Source organism: Cinclus cinclus, chromosome 1 (genome assembly GCF_963662255.1).
Source record: "Cinclus cinclus chromosome 1, bCinCin1.1, whole genome shotgun sequence".
Taxonomy (NCBI): domain Eukaryota; kingdom Metazoa; phylum Chordata; class Aves; order Passeriformes; family Cinclidae; genus Cinclus; species Cinclus cinclus.
In genome coordinates this window covers 42,504,053-42,517,170 of record NC_085046.1, presented here as the reverse complement: position 1 = coordinate 42,517,170, position 13,118 = coordinate 42,504,053, and the positions used below count along the sequence as shown (strand labels likewise).

The window sequence follows — 13,118 nt, the reverse complement described above, 5'->3', positions numbered from 1 at the left end:
ATTCACTGAACTGATAGCATACTTCCCATAGATATGGCACTCTTCCTCACCACCTGTCTTTACACCACCAAAAATATCGGCATTTCAGGATACTAATTTCAATATTGTTGTACATGTTGAAGCATAACCTCTACCCATAATTTCAGTTCTCTCCCATCTCTGTTTTCTCTGCTCTTTCATTTACCTCTCAGATTTCACCATCTGTTCCAGGGCTGACCTCACAGCTTCACTGTGACTCACTACTAGTATCTTCTGCAAATTAGTTTCACAGAAAATCTGCAAGATTTTCAGTAAAACTCAACTCTCCCTAAAGTTAATTTATCCTTCACTGTGTCCTTTCATGACTCACCTTTCCAACCTTTCCAACAAGCTTTGGCTGGGAATTCTTGTCTAACTGAGGTCATAATTCTGCAAACGTAAGGACTGCAAAGGCCAAGCTCTAGCATTTTTATTGTTTTCAATAGCTCAACTTTGAGTAACTTTGTTTACTCAACTCTCCTCATTCCAAATGAAAAAGGGGAGGTGTTTTCACTGCACATAATAAAACAATATTGCTTTCATTACTTTTTCTGTATGTAACACTACATGCATAATTTTGCTCAAAGATCCTTTGGAACAAGTAAAGATCTTGCAAGATCAGTGTTCCTATCATTACCATCCATCAGCACTGCAGAGCAGGAGCCTCACACTGACCTTGTTCACCACATCATTCCAAGGCCAAGGCAAGCTCATAAAAAGGATTTTCGTTGTGGCGGTGGTGGTTTTGGAAGAGCAGAGACAAATTTTCTAATTTTAAAAGCTGTACAACTTTAGGTTCCAAGTCACTGTCTTCTCTTCCAAATGAATCTAGTGCCTAAATTAAGAGTATAGATTTGCATCTTGCAACAACAAACTGTGTATGTGTGTGTGTGTGTACAAGACCCTGTTTCAATACCCACCTGCTGAGCTGCTGTCACACTACACCAAAATGCCTGACATTGCACTGTCACCATGTTACAAAACACAGATAAACTTTAATTATTGCAAGACATCTAAACAATATAAATCCTGCATGTTTTTTAAACTACAGCACTCCTAATACTGTTTCTTCATTCTCTTTCATCAACACTGAAAAAAATTTTGAAATGCCAATGCTAAGGAGAGAATGTCAGCTAGAAAATTATTTCTCTGTAACTTCAAATCTGTCTGAAAGAGCCCAAATGGACCATGATGAGGTGTAGAGGAGTGGAGGGCAGAAAGATTAACCCCATAAAATATTATACTGCCAATTCTAGAAAGTTCATGCAATTTTCATTTACTGTTCTATTCTCTTAATTGCTGTTTTATTTAATTGCTTCATAAACTCCTTTAGAAATAGCTGCACTTAGAAAAATTGCTGAGCTATATACACCTGTTTTTTTCTTCTTTCTGGAAGTCACTTACCACAGCTCACCTTCAAATTTTCATACTTACTTGGGCCTAGAAATGTATGACAATCCTTTACACCACAAAACCATGCTTAAGATAAAGTTGCTCACTGGGTTTAACTTCTGTGCTTTATTTCTAATAACGCCTCCCACCTTTTATTCTCTATGCTTCAAGTTCCCTCCCTATATAATAATAGTAATAATTATCATGTAACTTAGTGAAATGCTTTAGTGTCTACTGCTGAAGAGTGTCATAAGGCAGGGACCAGTGATTGCCACTGTGGCATCAGAGGTGCATTTTAATGGCACAGAAGAGGTGGACTGCTGAGCACTGCATCTGAAAGAAATGCCTTTTAAGAGCCAAGACACCTTAAATATTGACTCAGCCATAAGACTGATGGATTCTTCATGAAGTATATGAACCTCTCCAACCCCACTCAACCTTCAGTCCAACCTTCCTTGTGCTCTTTTCCTACCAGTGTCCATCTCCCACTGAGCAGGTGTCTCCTGAGCAGTAACATCAACTGCTTCATTTAAGTTCAGAACAACTAGAGATAACACAAAGCAATCAAGTCTCCAGCTCTCTTTTCCTAAAGAAAATCTCAGTATACCCTATCCAGTATCTTTGATAAGGAGATTCCCTTGTCCTGTCCACCATTCCCAAGTCCCATCCCCAAGCCAGGCAGCCTGTTGATGCCAACCAAACTAATGCAATTACATTGTCTGGATATTTTTTTTAATATTTTCTTCCTTAGCTAGAATTAAATCTTCCTTTTTTTGCTGCAAACTTTAGGAAAGTTGCTGGTTAGGGTTTCACAGTTCCACCTACACACGCTATGCACAAACAATCTCAATTTCTCCCCTGACCTTTCTTGGTTTCTGTAGGAAAGATTAACCTTCAGGTCTCTTTAGCAACAGCTAAGATACTCTGACATTTTCTGCTTCCAAGATAATCCCTTCTTTGCCAATACAGGCTATTTTCCAATTTTATCAGGTTTTCTTTTAATTCCTTAAGAATTATTTTGTTACATTGACCTTTGCCACCCTCCACCTCTGCAGCACAGAATTCGAAAGTCTTTACATTTAGCTCTAAATATGTTCAGTATTTACTACCTTGATTTTTTTTCCTGCCAATGACTTCACTGGCCTGCCCCTTTAAAAGTTTGGAAAATTCAAGAACTGAGATTTGCCTTGTTTTTTTTCCGTCACAGAAAAAAAAAATAAATATACTTAACTTTTTAACACTGGCTCCATTACTATCATCTGCAACATCTTTATAAACTTACCCAAGGCTAAAGTGACATAATCGCAACTCGGTTTTTAACTGTTCCTAGAGAAATGATAACTAAATTTTATTACTAGTGCCGGTAGCAAACGAGTCTGAGGGTGATGGCAAAACAGGGTCAAATGTACTTGACTATCAAATTTAGTATTTCCCTGACGCACAGTCAGGAAGCCGAGATCCCCTAGGATAACCTCAGCGACGCTATTACCTTGTTAAAGGACCGTGTAAGACTCAGAACACAAGTTAGCACCCACATTCCACCAGAGCAAGGGCCGAGGGCGGCGTCCCCGTTCCTCACCCCCCTCCGGGACAGGCGGGACTCCCCACGAGCCGGCGGTGCCCCCGCCGCCCCAGCGCCCGTCCGGACGGCGGGGCTGCGATGCCTCGGCGTGCCCCGCGTCCCCCGGGGCTGGCGGAGCGGGAGTGCCCGGGACCCGCAGCGCTCCCGGCCCCCGGCCCCGTCGCCAGGAGACGGCGCGCGCGCTCGCCCGAGCGGCGCCGGGCGGGAGGAGCCGGAGGAAGCGGATCCGGGATCGGAGGGCGCCGCGTGTCACTGCCGGCTCCGCTTCCGGCGCCATGGGCGTCCAGGGGCTCACGGGCTTCGTGGAGGAGCGCGGCGTGTTCTTCACCGAGCTGCGGGTGCGGGACACCAAGCTGGTCATCGACGGCAGCAGCCTCTACCACCGCCTCTGCTTCGCGCCCGACGCCGACTTCCGACGCGGCGGCGACTACGGCGCCTTCGCCGCGGCCGTGCGCGACTTCTTCGGCGTCCTGCGGGCCTGCGGCGTCGCGCCCTTCGTGGTGCTGGACGGCGGGCGCGGCGCCGAGGACAGGAAGCTGCCCACGCTGCGGGCCCGCGCCGCCGAGCAGCTGCGGGCGGCCCGCGAGCTGTCCCGCGGCGCCGGCGGCTGCCTGGTGCCGCTGCTGACCCGCGAGGCCTTCGTGCAGGCGCTGGGCCGGCTCGGCGTGCCCTTCGTGCAGTGCTTCGCCGAGGCCGACCGCGAGATCGCCGGGCTGGCCAACCGCTGGGGCTGCCCCGTCCTCTCCCTCGACAGCGACTTCTTCGTGTTCGACCTGGCGGGCGGGTACTGCCCGCTGTCCCACTTCCAGTGGCAGAGCGTGCGCGCCTCGGCCGGGCCGCAGGGATGCTACGTGCCCGCGCGCTGCTTCTCCGCCGAGAGGTTCTGCCGGCACTTCGGGGCCCTGAGCAAGGCGCTGCTCCCGCTCTTTGCCGTCATGAGCGGGAACGACTTCATCGGCCTGGAAGCGCTGGAGGCTTTCTTCAGCAAGGTGCGCCTGCCTCGGGGCTGCGCGGCGGGGAGGGGCGGGAAGCACCTCCGCCTCCAGGGGCTGCTGAACTGGCTGGCGCAGTTTGCGGAGCCCGCCGAGGCCGTCGAGAGCGTGCTGAAATACCTCAAGAAACACCAGAGGGAAGAAATACGGGAGCTTCTTTGCACTTCCATGGAGGATTATGCTCCGTCTGACGTGAATCTTGAGGACTTCTTTCAGAATGGGTGTTATGAGTGCGAGGCTGCCAGGAAAGCAGACGTACCACAGTGGGTACTTGATGCTTTGGCAAAAGGTAAGCTGGCCCCATTCGTCATCAATGCCCTGTTACTTAAAAGTACCTTCCTCCGCGTTCAGGTGGAGAACATGCAGAGACCCAGTGCTCATAGCACAGCTTTGCCCATCCGACAAGTTATCTATGGACTGCTTCTTAGAGTATCTTACGGTACTGAAGATGTTTCTCCAAGTAAGCAGACCAACGCGCTGCCCACTGTATGTGAATTTGACAGATGCCAAAAGACACTTAAAAAAACATTTGTTCAAGCAGCAAGCCTACCCTCAGATTTTCGTGATGATCGTTTTCCTTTGGACAAGTTAATAGAGGTAAATGGTTGTCACGACAGATCGCAGTTAACAGAGTTTCACGAGTGACACAAAAATAGTTGGGACTCACCTTTGCCATCTGGCCACTAAATGCGATGTCTGAACTAAGCCACCTCAGTAAGTAACTGCTTAACACAGAAGTGTGTGATATTTAAGAAGCTACATCAGGTTATCTTCATCTTATTTCCTTCCACCTTCCAAGGGTACCAAGACAAATTACATGAGAAGTTGTAGTGTGTGTATATGCAACACTCCCTGCATTTTCCACTGGAAGCCCTTATTTCATCCTATGTAATTTGTTACACCAATACTTGCTTTTTATGGGAAGGAATTCAGTTTCATGTACTTCAGGAAAGTCTGATTTTAACACTACAAAACCTAACTTGTATTTGATCGAGCTGTAGAATGTTTCAGAGCACTGTTCTGAAACAAAATCTGACCTATGCCTTTTTACTATAAGTCATTATTTCACATGTGAATGTTGCAGCTGCCCAGCAGTTTTACCTGCCCCAAGTATGCTCCTGCTAACATGAACCTCTTATACTTGCCAGACAGAGCGGAGCAGGACCTGAAAAACACCTGAAAATCACAGGAAAGCTGTACTAGTTTAGTCCCAGTCACCACTGTAGCACTTTTGTATAAATTCTAATGATTAGGACTGTAACTCGTGCCATAACAGGAAGTAATCTCCCATTCTCGAAGTTGCATTATTGAGGTTTTGTATGCAGAAATTTCTGCAATGTCTAGAAATACAATCCATGTGTTTTAATTCTGCATTTTTAAGGCACATGCTCTATCCATTCTGGGGTTCAGAGTGACTGTTAACCACATCTCTGTGTGTGGGCAGTGCTGAATGTTTTTATCACTTGCTGGTGGCTCATTTGTAAAGGAACCAAGTCTATCACTGCTACACCCATTAAATGCTACAGGTAGCTGTGGGTCCAAAGTACAGGTTACTTTACACAGGTTATTGGCACACGCCCTTTAAACAATATGCAACACCAAAGAGTTTGAAAAATCAAGTTTCATGTTAAGAGTCATTAATGACACCTTATTTCAGCTTTGGTGTGTGTGCTGTTTAATGAATTTGAGCTTTGCTACTACAGCAGTTTTCTTTAGTGAATGTATGGGAACTATCAGCTGAACAAAAAGAAGAAGAAATACTGATCAGCATTTAAACTGCTCCAGGCAAAACTGACTTCAGTTTCTCTTCTGCTGTGGGAATGTCTGCCTAAGAGTACGCAAAACAATCCTAATCAAGGTTTACAAAGCACTCAGATTGCAGCTGTTGCAATTCTGCATGCATGAAGTTATGGACAAAGCTTTTAACACCACTTTCTGGAAGTTAAATGGCTCAGCAAAAAGGAATATGTGTTGGGAATTAATTACTTATTAGTTACTTTTATCTTTCTACCTGATGCTTAACTGAATAGTTTTTAAAGTTTTAGGTAATATTTAAAAAAAATATTTCCTGTTCAGAATATCTTTGAAACTTAAACAATTTTTTATCAAAAACCTAAAGCAGTAACTAATTCAACCAGGAACTTATTGGCCTTTTAGAAATTGCTCACGACATAACAAGTCTCTTACCTCCAATTTTTAAATTTATTTTCAGGTTCCCATGTCATGCCGTCAGATGCTTTTGCTGGAGACTCTGGGAGTGAAAATGAGTTTCCTAGAACCTATCCCAAGTCATTTACAGCTTGCTGTTGCTGTGACGTGTTACTGGATACGTTGTTCAGAACCAAAAGTTAAGCTGAACCAATTAAAGGCTCTGCTTCTAGTGATAGTTTCTGGAGAACTGCAGAGGATAACCGATGATCCAGGTATGTCTCCAAAAAATACAATTGTAGGTGTTCAGCTACTACAAAAATCCAGGCTGCAATTAATTTTCCCACGCTTAGAGGGAGTTGTCCAAATTTAGAGGAATTAGCCCAGATATACACTATATCCTGAGGTGTCACACTCTTTGCATTGATATGCACAAAAAAAAGTGACAACCATCAATTGAACATTTTATATAGGTAAAACACTACCACACTGTAAAACATTAATTTGCATTTATAAGTACTTTCTTTAGGATCAAAACATTAATTCATATATAAAAGTTACAAAAAATAAGCTTAATGTACTCAAGCATCAAAAAACTACTGTTGAAGCATTCCAATATTTTTTTTTTTTGCTTTTGAGTTTTTCTAAAATCATTTGTACTTAAAAATGCTGAGTTGCCCAGGCACGCTTTTTCTGCCTATGCATTGCAAATCTGAAAGTATTAAATAATCACAGAAATTGCTTCACTAATATTTATACCTGTTAGGGCTATGGACATTTCCTCCAGGAGTCCTTCATTTGATGGCAAAGATGGTGCCATGCCAGGGTTATACAGTTTCTTTAGGTTCTAGTTTATAGAAACCAGACTGACAATGTTTTCAAATGGATTGTAGTGAGACAGCAGACTTCTTTGGATTAGATAACACTGAATCAATTAGGTTAGAAAAGACCTCTGAGATCACCAAGTCCAATTTACCGAACAAAAACCACCCTATGAGCCAGACCATGGCACTGAGTGCCACGTCCAGTCTTGCCTTAAACACCTCCAGGGACAGTGACGCCACCGTGTCCTTGGCTGCCCTTTCCAATGTCTAATCACCCTTTCTGTGAGGAAATTCCTTCTAATGTCCAAGCTAAACTTCCCCTGATGTAACTTAAGACCATTTAAGGGATTATTACCTGGCAGAAGAAACCACCCCACCTGGCTACACCCTCCTTTCACCCTCCTTTTGTACTGTTCACAGCAGAACATTTATTTCCAAGTTATGTTTTTTTATTTATAACCTAGATCCCACAGTTCTACCTGCTGAAGATGACAGCGTTGCATATAATGAATTTCTAAAATGGAAGGAAAAGAAATTGCAAAATAATGACTTTGATTTAGATGCTGGACACAGTTTTTGCCAGTGGCAGTGCTGTCTTCAGATGGGATTGTATCTCAACCAGTTACTTGGTACTCCTCTCTCTGAGCCAGACCTGAGTAGGTAAGGTTGTTCTAGAGATCTCCTTTCCACACAAGCCGCTGATGGAATGTGTTAACATGTTTCATTCTCTGTCAAACTCCTTTGGCCAGTACTTACAGTAGAACTCCCTTCTTTAAAGGAATTCTAAAGAAAAATACCCTTACCATAGGAGTTGACTGTTGGACACTGTATGTTTTTGTCATCAAGCAACATGTTTCTGTACCTGTCCTGTTGAGGTGCAATTCTAAATGCAGATTCTCTACTTCTTTTGAGCAGGCTTTACACTGGGACCCTTGTACACAGACTGTATCAAGAGCTTAAATCAGCACCTTCAGTGGAAAGTCTGTTTATCTTATCTCCAAAAATGGCTCAGCTTTATGTGGTTTTGTTAAATACAGTGGAATCAGTGGTATCTCCAGACTTCTTTCAGAAGATGACCAAGACCAGATCAGAGTCCTGCAAAAAGAGGAAAGCATCTAATAAGAAAAAAACAGCCATCCGATGTGCTGTGCCAGAAACTCAGCATTTATGCAATGTTAATAGGTTTGCATCACTGGAAGTGGAAGACTGAAAGCATTATTCTTGGAATAACATCTAATGCCATGCTCAGGAAACAAATTACATTAAAATACGTGACTATTGGAATTTGTCCAACTGTTTTCACACAAGTTCTTGATTCAATCTTTACCAAAAACCTTGCTTCAGGGAATTTTTTTTTATTTACCTTTTTGTAACTAACATTTGTATAAAAGAAATGTTGTCTAAAAGTTGTGGTGTTTTTTTTTTAAGAGTATCAGTCTCATTGAAAATGAGAGCAAAGTTGTTTAACATTTCAAAGTGGAACTATTTTAGAGGATTTTTTTTTTCCTGAACATTTATAGTTGGCCCTGCCTCATCTCCCTGAACACTTCATTTACAAAAAAATCTAACTTTAAAGTTTGTGTTTGAGGAACACAGTGGTCACGGTCTAACAGTTGAGATTAAAATAGAAATTGAAAGGTTTAAAAACACTGTAAAATGCTTCATTTTCGTGGAGTTCTTCTACTTGCAGGGAGAGGTAGCTTTGCTCAGTGACTACTGAGTAAGTTGTGCTTGTAGTAGTATGGGTTCTGTCTATACTCAGGGAGAAACTTCAGATTTTATTTCTCCCCCTTCCCCCTGTGATGTGTTTAGAAAAGTGTTACATGCACACACAAAGCTGTCAGATGGGAGTAAGTTTCTACAGCTTTGCTAATTCTCAGTAGTTGTCACAGTAATTTGTGTACAGTCCACTGCTATTAGGCTGGTGTCACTCTTACTCTTTCTACAATGGCTGTACTAAAACCCAGACCTGTTTATAAAAAACTTCTAGTTTTTTTGTTAAATCCTATGTCATCTATTTCTCAGTGCTTTGCCTCAGCAAACCTTCCAGCATAATTAGTCAATTTATATAAATACTTTTCTTATGAAACTATTGGTTTTTCTTATGTAAAATATAGTTATATTTGGGTTTTCTCAAGAATCCACATACTTTTTCTTGCATTTAGGAAAATCATGATTTCCACCTCTAATCACCAAAGTTTTGCCCATAACTTACCAGAATTCAAACTTGATTCCTGCATTGTGTGCTCAAGTTTTCAGTCCTGCTTATGCTCCCTCTTACCTCTGTTCCCATGAAAGTAACTCACTGTATCTTAGATTTAGAGGAAAGATCTCCTATACCATACAGGTGAGCATTGGTACTGCACAAATATAGTCAATGAGAAAATAACAGATCTATAAGATGTTGCATTAAAGAGAAAACTAGTTTGGAGATAGATAGAGCCTGTGGTAGCAAGATACAACTTCTCCCAGTACAAAAGCTGCTACTTACTGAACTACCAGCAGCTGGCACCCAACCACACCACAAGCCAGAATCTCACAACCCATTTCTCTGTAGGTTTCTATGTACAGCAGCCTACAGCATCACATTCCCATCGGATTACTTTTATTTGAAAGTTGAAAGGGGTTAAAGTTACTGGTTTTACTAATTAAAATTAAAATTCTTAATTGTCCAAATCATCCTCCATTATGATCACCCATGTTTTATTACCTATTTTTCATTTTTGATTTTTTCATCATCAGAAATAGCCACACACAAATTAAGTCTTAAATACAGCTCTGTTTGATTCCACTTTGTTAGTGCTGGTGAGAAGAGAGATCTTCATCTACTCTGAATCCCACATCAGAAAACTGCTGGAGGTCCTAAAAATTTCTGAGACTTGATAAGAAGTCGTATTTTCAATTAGATAATTCAGAAGACTGGAATAAGGTCAAACATTCTACTTTGGGATAAAACCAGTGCTATGACCATGCAGCATTTTGAGAATACCTTTGGGAAAGCTGACTCAATTATTAAGAATTACTTTAGTGGAAATATATTCTCAATGCAGCATTCAGTTGTTCTTCATTGCTGATGAAACAATACACACTCATTGCAAAACTCAGTCCTGTAGGCTGAAGAAAATAATTACTGATTCTAGAGTTACCATGCAGAATTTTAAGTGCTACAGTTTTCCTTTCTGACTCATTATAGGTCTTTCATCTTCTTTGTAGGAAAATTAAAAAACAAAGGGCCTTTACTTTTTAAAACCAATGTTTCAGTAGAAGCAAGCAAATTCTGGTTGTTTCTTATTTCCATCCTATAAGAAATGCCTCTTAATTTTTATGGAAAGTTCCTACTATTGATTCAACTGGGAAAAAATTTCTCAAACCTGACGTAAAGTAGTAATGAATCACAAAAGCAGCCAAAATAATGGCAATGTAATTCAGTCCAGGCAGTTTTTATATATAGTGACATTCAACTAGATACTTGGTAGTATTTGCTTTCCCCACCCTGCAATAAGGCAAAATTGTCCTTAAGAAACTGAAATTTTATTTGTCTAGAATGATGTACCTTATTCAGAAAGTGGGACTTGAGCTGGGAAAGAGGCACTGACTTGGCAATGACACTTCCATGCTAAGACAACAATCTAGCATTCATTTGTACTTATCTCTACCTACCTAGATTTCTGGGACTCCAAGACCAGAGCACAAAGCAGTCAAATCCCATGTTAGAATATCAACCACAAGTTAGGACTTTAAAAGGTATAGTTGCTGTCCCTTCCCAAAATCAGAGATTCATCAGCATCCACTGTCAGCTTTTACTATCTGTCTTTATTAATGAATACTAAGGATTTCATTAATGAAGTGTTCTGAAATTGTACTGAAATACTACAATATTGAACACTACAATACTGAACACTACAATACTGAACAACTATAGCCCCACTTGCCAAAGAGAGTAATTGTTCAAAAACTGTCAAATTTGTCCAACTTCTGAAAGGGAGTAAGTTTCTTCTTGCTGTAAGAAACTTTTGCTTGAAGACACAAGAGCATTTTATAAGAGGTCATGTTGTTCAGGCCCTCCCAGCTCGGTGGTAACAACCCCAGGAAGATGAGGTCCAAGTGCTGTAGGATCTTTGTCTTTACACAGTCACATCTCCAGCACATTGGTAGTCCAGGTATTATGGGCATATTGAAGGCCAGGAAGAGCCATGGATGAACCATGTATAAAGCAGACTGAACACGCACTCATGCCCTGTGCAGCCCCATTTCCTGGCAAAGTCTAGGAATCCCACATGCAAAAAGAAAACAATTCCAGTAGCATTAGCAGAGAAATTCAAACTATACTTTCAAGCATGCCATTTGGGGCAAGTCACAATGGCAAGTGCAGAAATATCCCAGTGTCTGTTTATGACAATTCCTCCTCAAATGAGAGGATGACCACTGCCACATTTTCAGGCTACAGTGAGGAGATGTGCCCATACACAAGTTTACAAGGGAAAGAGATCCCACCATGTCTTTGACTCCCCCCCCCCCCCCCCCTCCCCCAAGAGATCTTTAGGCATCTTCTTTTCAAGATTCTTTAGGTGATAGTTCCTTGCATTTCATAAAAGGATGATGAGATGACACTGATGACACTCTTCTCTGATGAGATGACACTGACGGCAACAGGGCAAGACTATTTTGAGGAAAAGCACTATTTCCAATTAGTGAACATTAGCGTATTCAGACATTGTAACATATTAAAAATATTTTTACAATGTCAAAACAAATCTATTATAATTATTTTCTAGCTCCAAAAGTAATTCTGAGGGTTAAAATTTAAAGTTACCCTACCAGGAAAAAGGGATTTTTTTTTTTTTTATGAACAGGAAAAGGGAAAAGGGAAAAGGGAAAAGGGAAAAGGGAAAAGGGAAAAGGGAAAAGGGAAAAGGGAAAAGGGAAAAGGGAAAAGGGAAAAGGGAAAAGGGAAAAGGGAAAAGGGAAAAGGGAAAAGGGAAAAGGGAAAAGGGAAAAGGGAAAAGGGAAAAGGGAAAAGGGAAAGGAGGAAAATGAAGCTTCTTTGAGAGAGGAATGAGGGGATTTTGCCCAGTAAGGATTACTGCATTAGTTTTCTAATTCAGTACACTACAAATAATTTCCATAACTACTGTCTTTTAATCACTCAATTGATCTAACAGTTATAAGCTAAAGTAAATATGGAACAAGACATGAAACAAAGCCTGTATCTGCAATCATATCAAAACAAGCTCATCCATTTGATGTAAATGCCAGTTTCTTTTAAAACAAAGAGACGACACACTCTTGTAAGAAAAGCAAACATTTACTTCAAATTGCAATATAGGCTTTTCAATCACAGAAAAAGAAAAGAAAAACAGTGATCCAACAGCGGTCACATCCTGTGCAAAAAGAAACAAACTTGGGATACAAAAAAAACTGTAGCACAAGGTACTTGAGCCGCTTACACATTGCAGGATAAAGTAAATAAATACAGTAGCTAGAATATGGCACTCTTGTGACAGACTCTAAACCCAGTGGAATGCCTCGGAAATATTTTTATCCTTGTATTAGTAGCAAAGTCCCACCACCATAAAAGTATAATAGTACAATGCTTTAAATAAAACCAAACTAAAATATTTATATCTAAGAGAAGGATTTTACACAGTTATATCTTTTAAGTGCAGAAAATGGGACTTGGGCTTAGATCTTTCTTTAAATTAACCCCTGCCCCCTCCCCCCATAATACCATTCAATCTTAAAAGTAAATTTATGTTTGAGGAAAAATGTTACCAAAGTTGCATAATTTGATTTGTTACTTCCACAGCTGGAAGTTAAATTCTAAACAGTCTTGAAACATGAAGTTCGTCATTAGCCAGTGAAACAAAGGACTTGTCAAAAGCCCTCAGGATTTCTTTATCCTCCAGATATTGTTTTGCTTTCTCCAACACCTTTAGACAGCAATCGCTAAGTTTGCAAACACAAGAATGCAATATGCATCATACATCAAGAAAAGACGAAGTTGATGAAGAAGAACTTCCACGTTTCTGGATCTTTTCCTTGCTTCTTTCAAACTTCTTTATTAGCTCAGTCACTATGCACACAGAGGAAGTGAGTCCCAGAAGAAACAGTAAATCTAGAAGAGATAATTAACCTTCTTTAAAAATTGCTATTTAAGGCTGA

At 41.1% G+C, this 13,118-nt stretch overlaps 2 protein-coding genes across 3 annotated transcripts in view; one reads left to right on the top strand and one right to left on the bottom strand.

The window, feature by feature from the left end:
- The first annotated feature begins 3,267 nt into the window (after nt 1-3,267).
- Nucleotides 3,268-8,495, top strand: ASTE1 (asteroid homolog 1). Its single transcript, XM_062509243.1, has 4 exons — nt 3,268-4,581; nt 6,197-6,407; nt 7,421-7,616; nt 7,872-8,495. The coding sequence occupies exons 1-4, from the start codon at nt 3,268-3,270 to the stop codon at nt 8,164-8,166; spliced, it is 2,016 nt and encodes a 671-aa protein (XP_062365227.1). The 3' UTR covers nt 8,167-8,495.
- The window catches only part of ATP2C1 (ATPase secretory pathway Ca2+ transporting 1), a 48,263-nt gene continuing 42,723 nt past the window's right edge, over nt 7,579-13,118 (bottom strand). The window contains exons 27-28 of one of the 2 annotated variants that reach the window (XM_062509232.1): nt 12,941-13,071; nt 7,579-7,608 (exon numbers count right to left, since the gene is read on the bottom strand). In XM_062509232.1, coding sequence (XP_062365216.1) covers nt 7,579-7,608; nt 12,941-13,071 — 161 coding nt within the window. Of the gene's footprint in view, nt 7,609-11,897; nt 13,072-13,118 lie in introns of those variants that run through there. The other variant, XM_062509221.1, reaches the window with a different exon arrangement.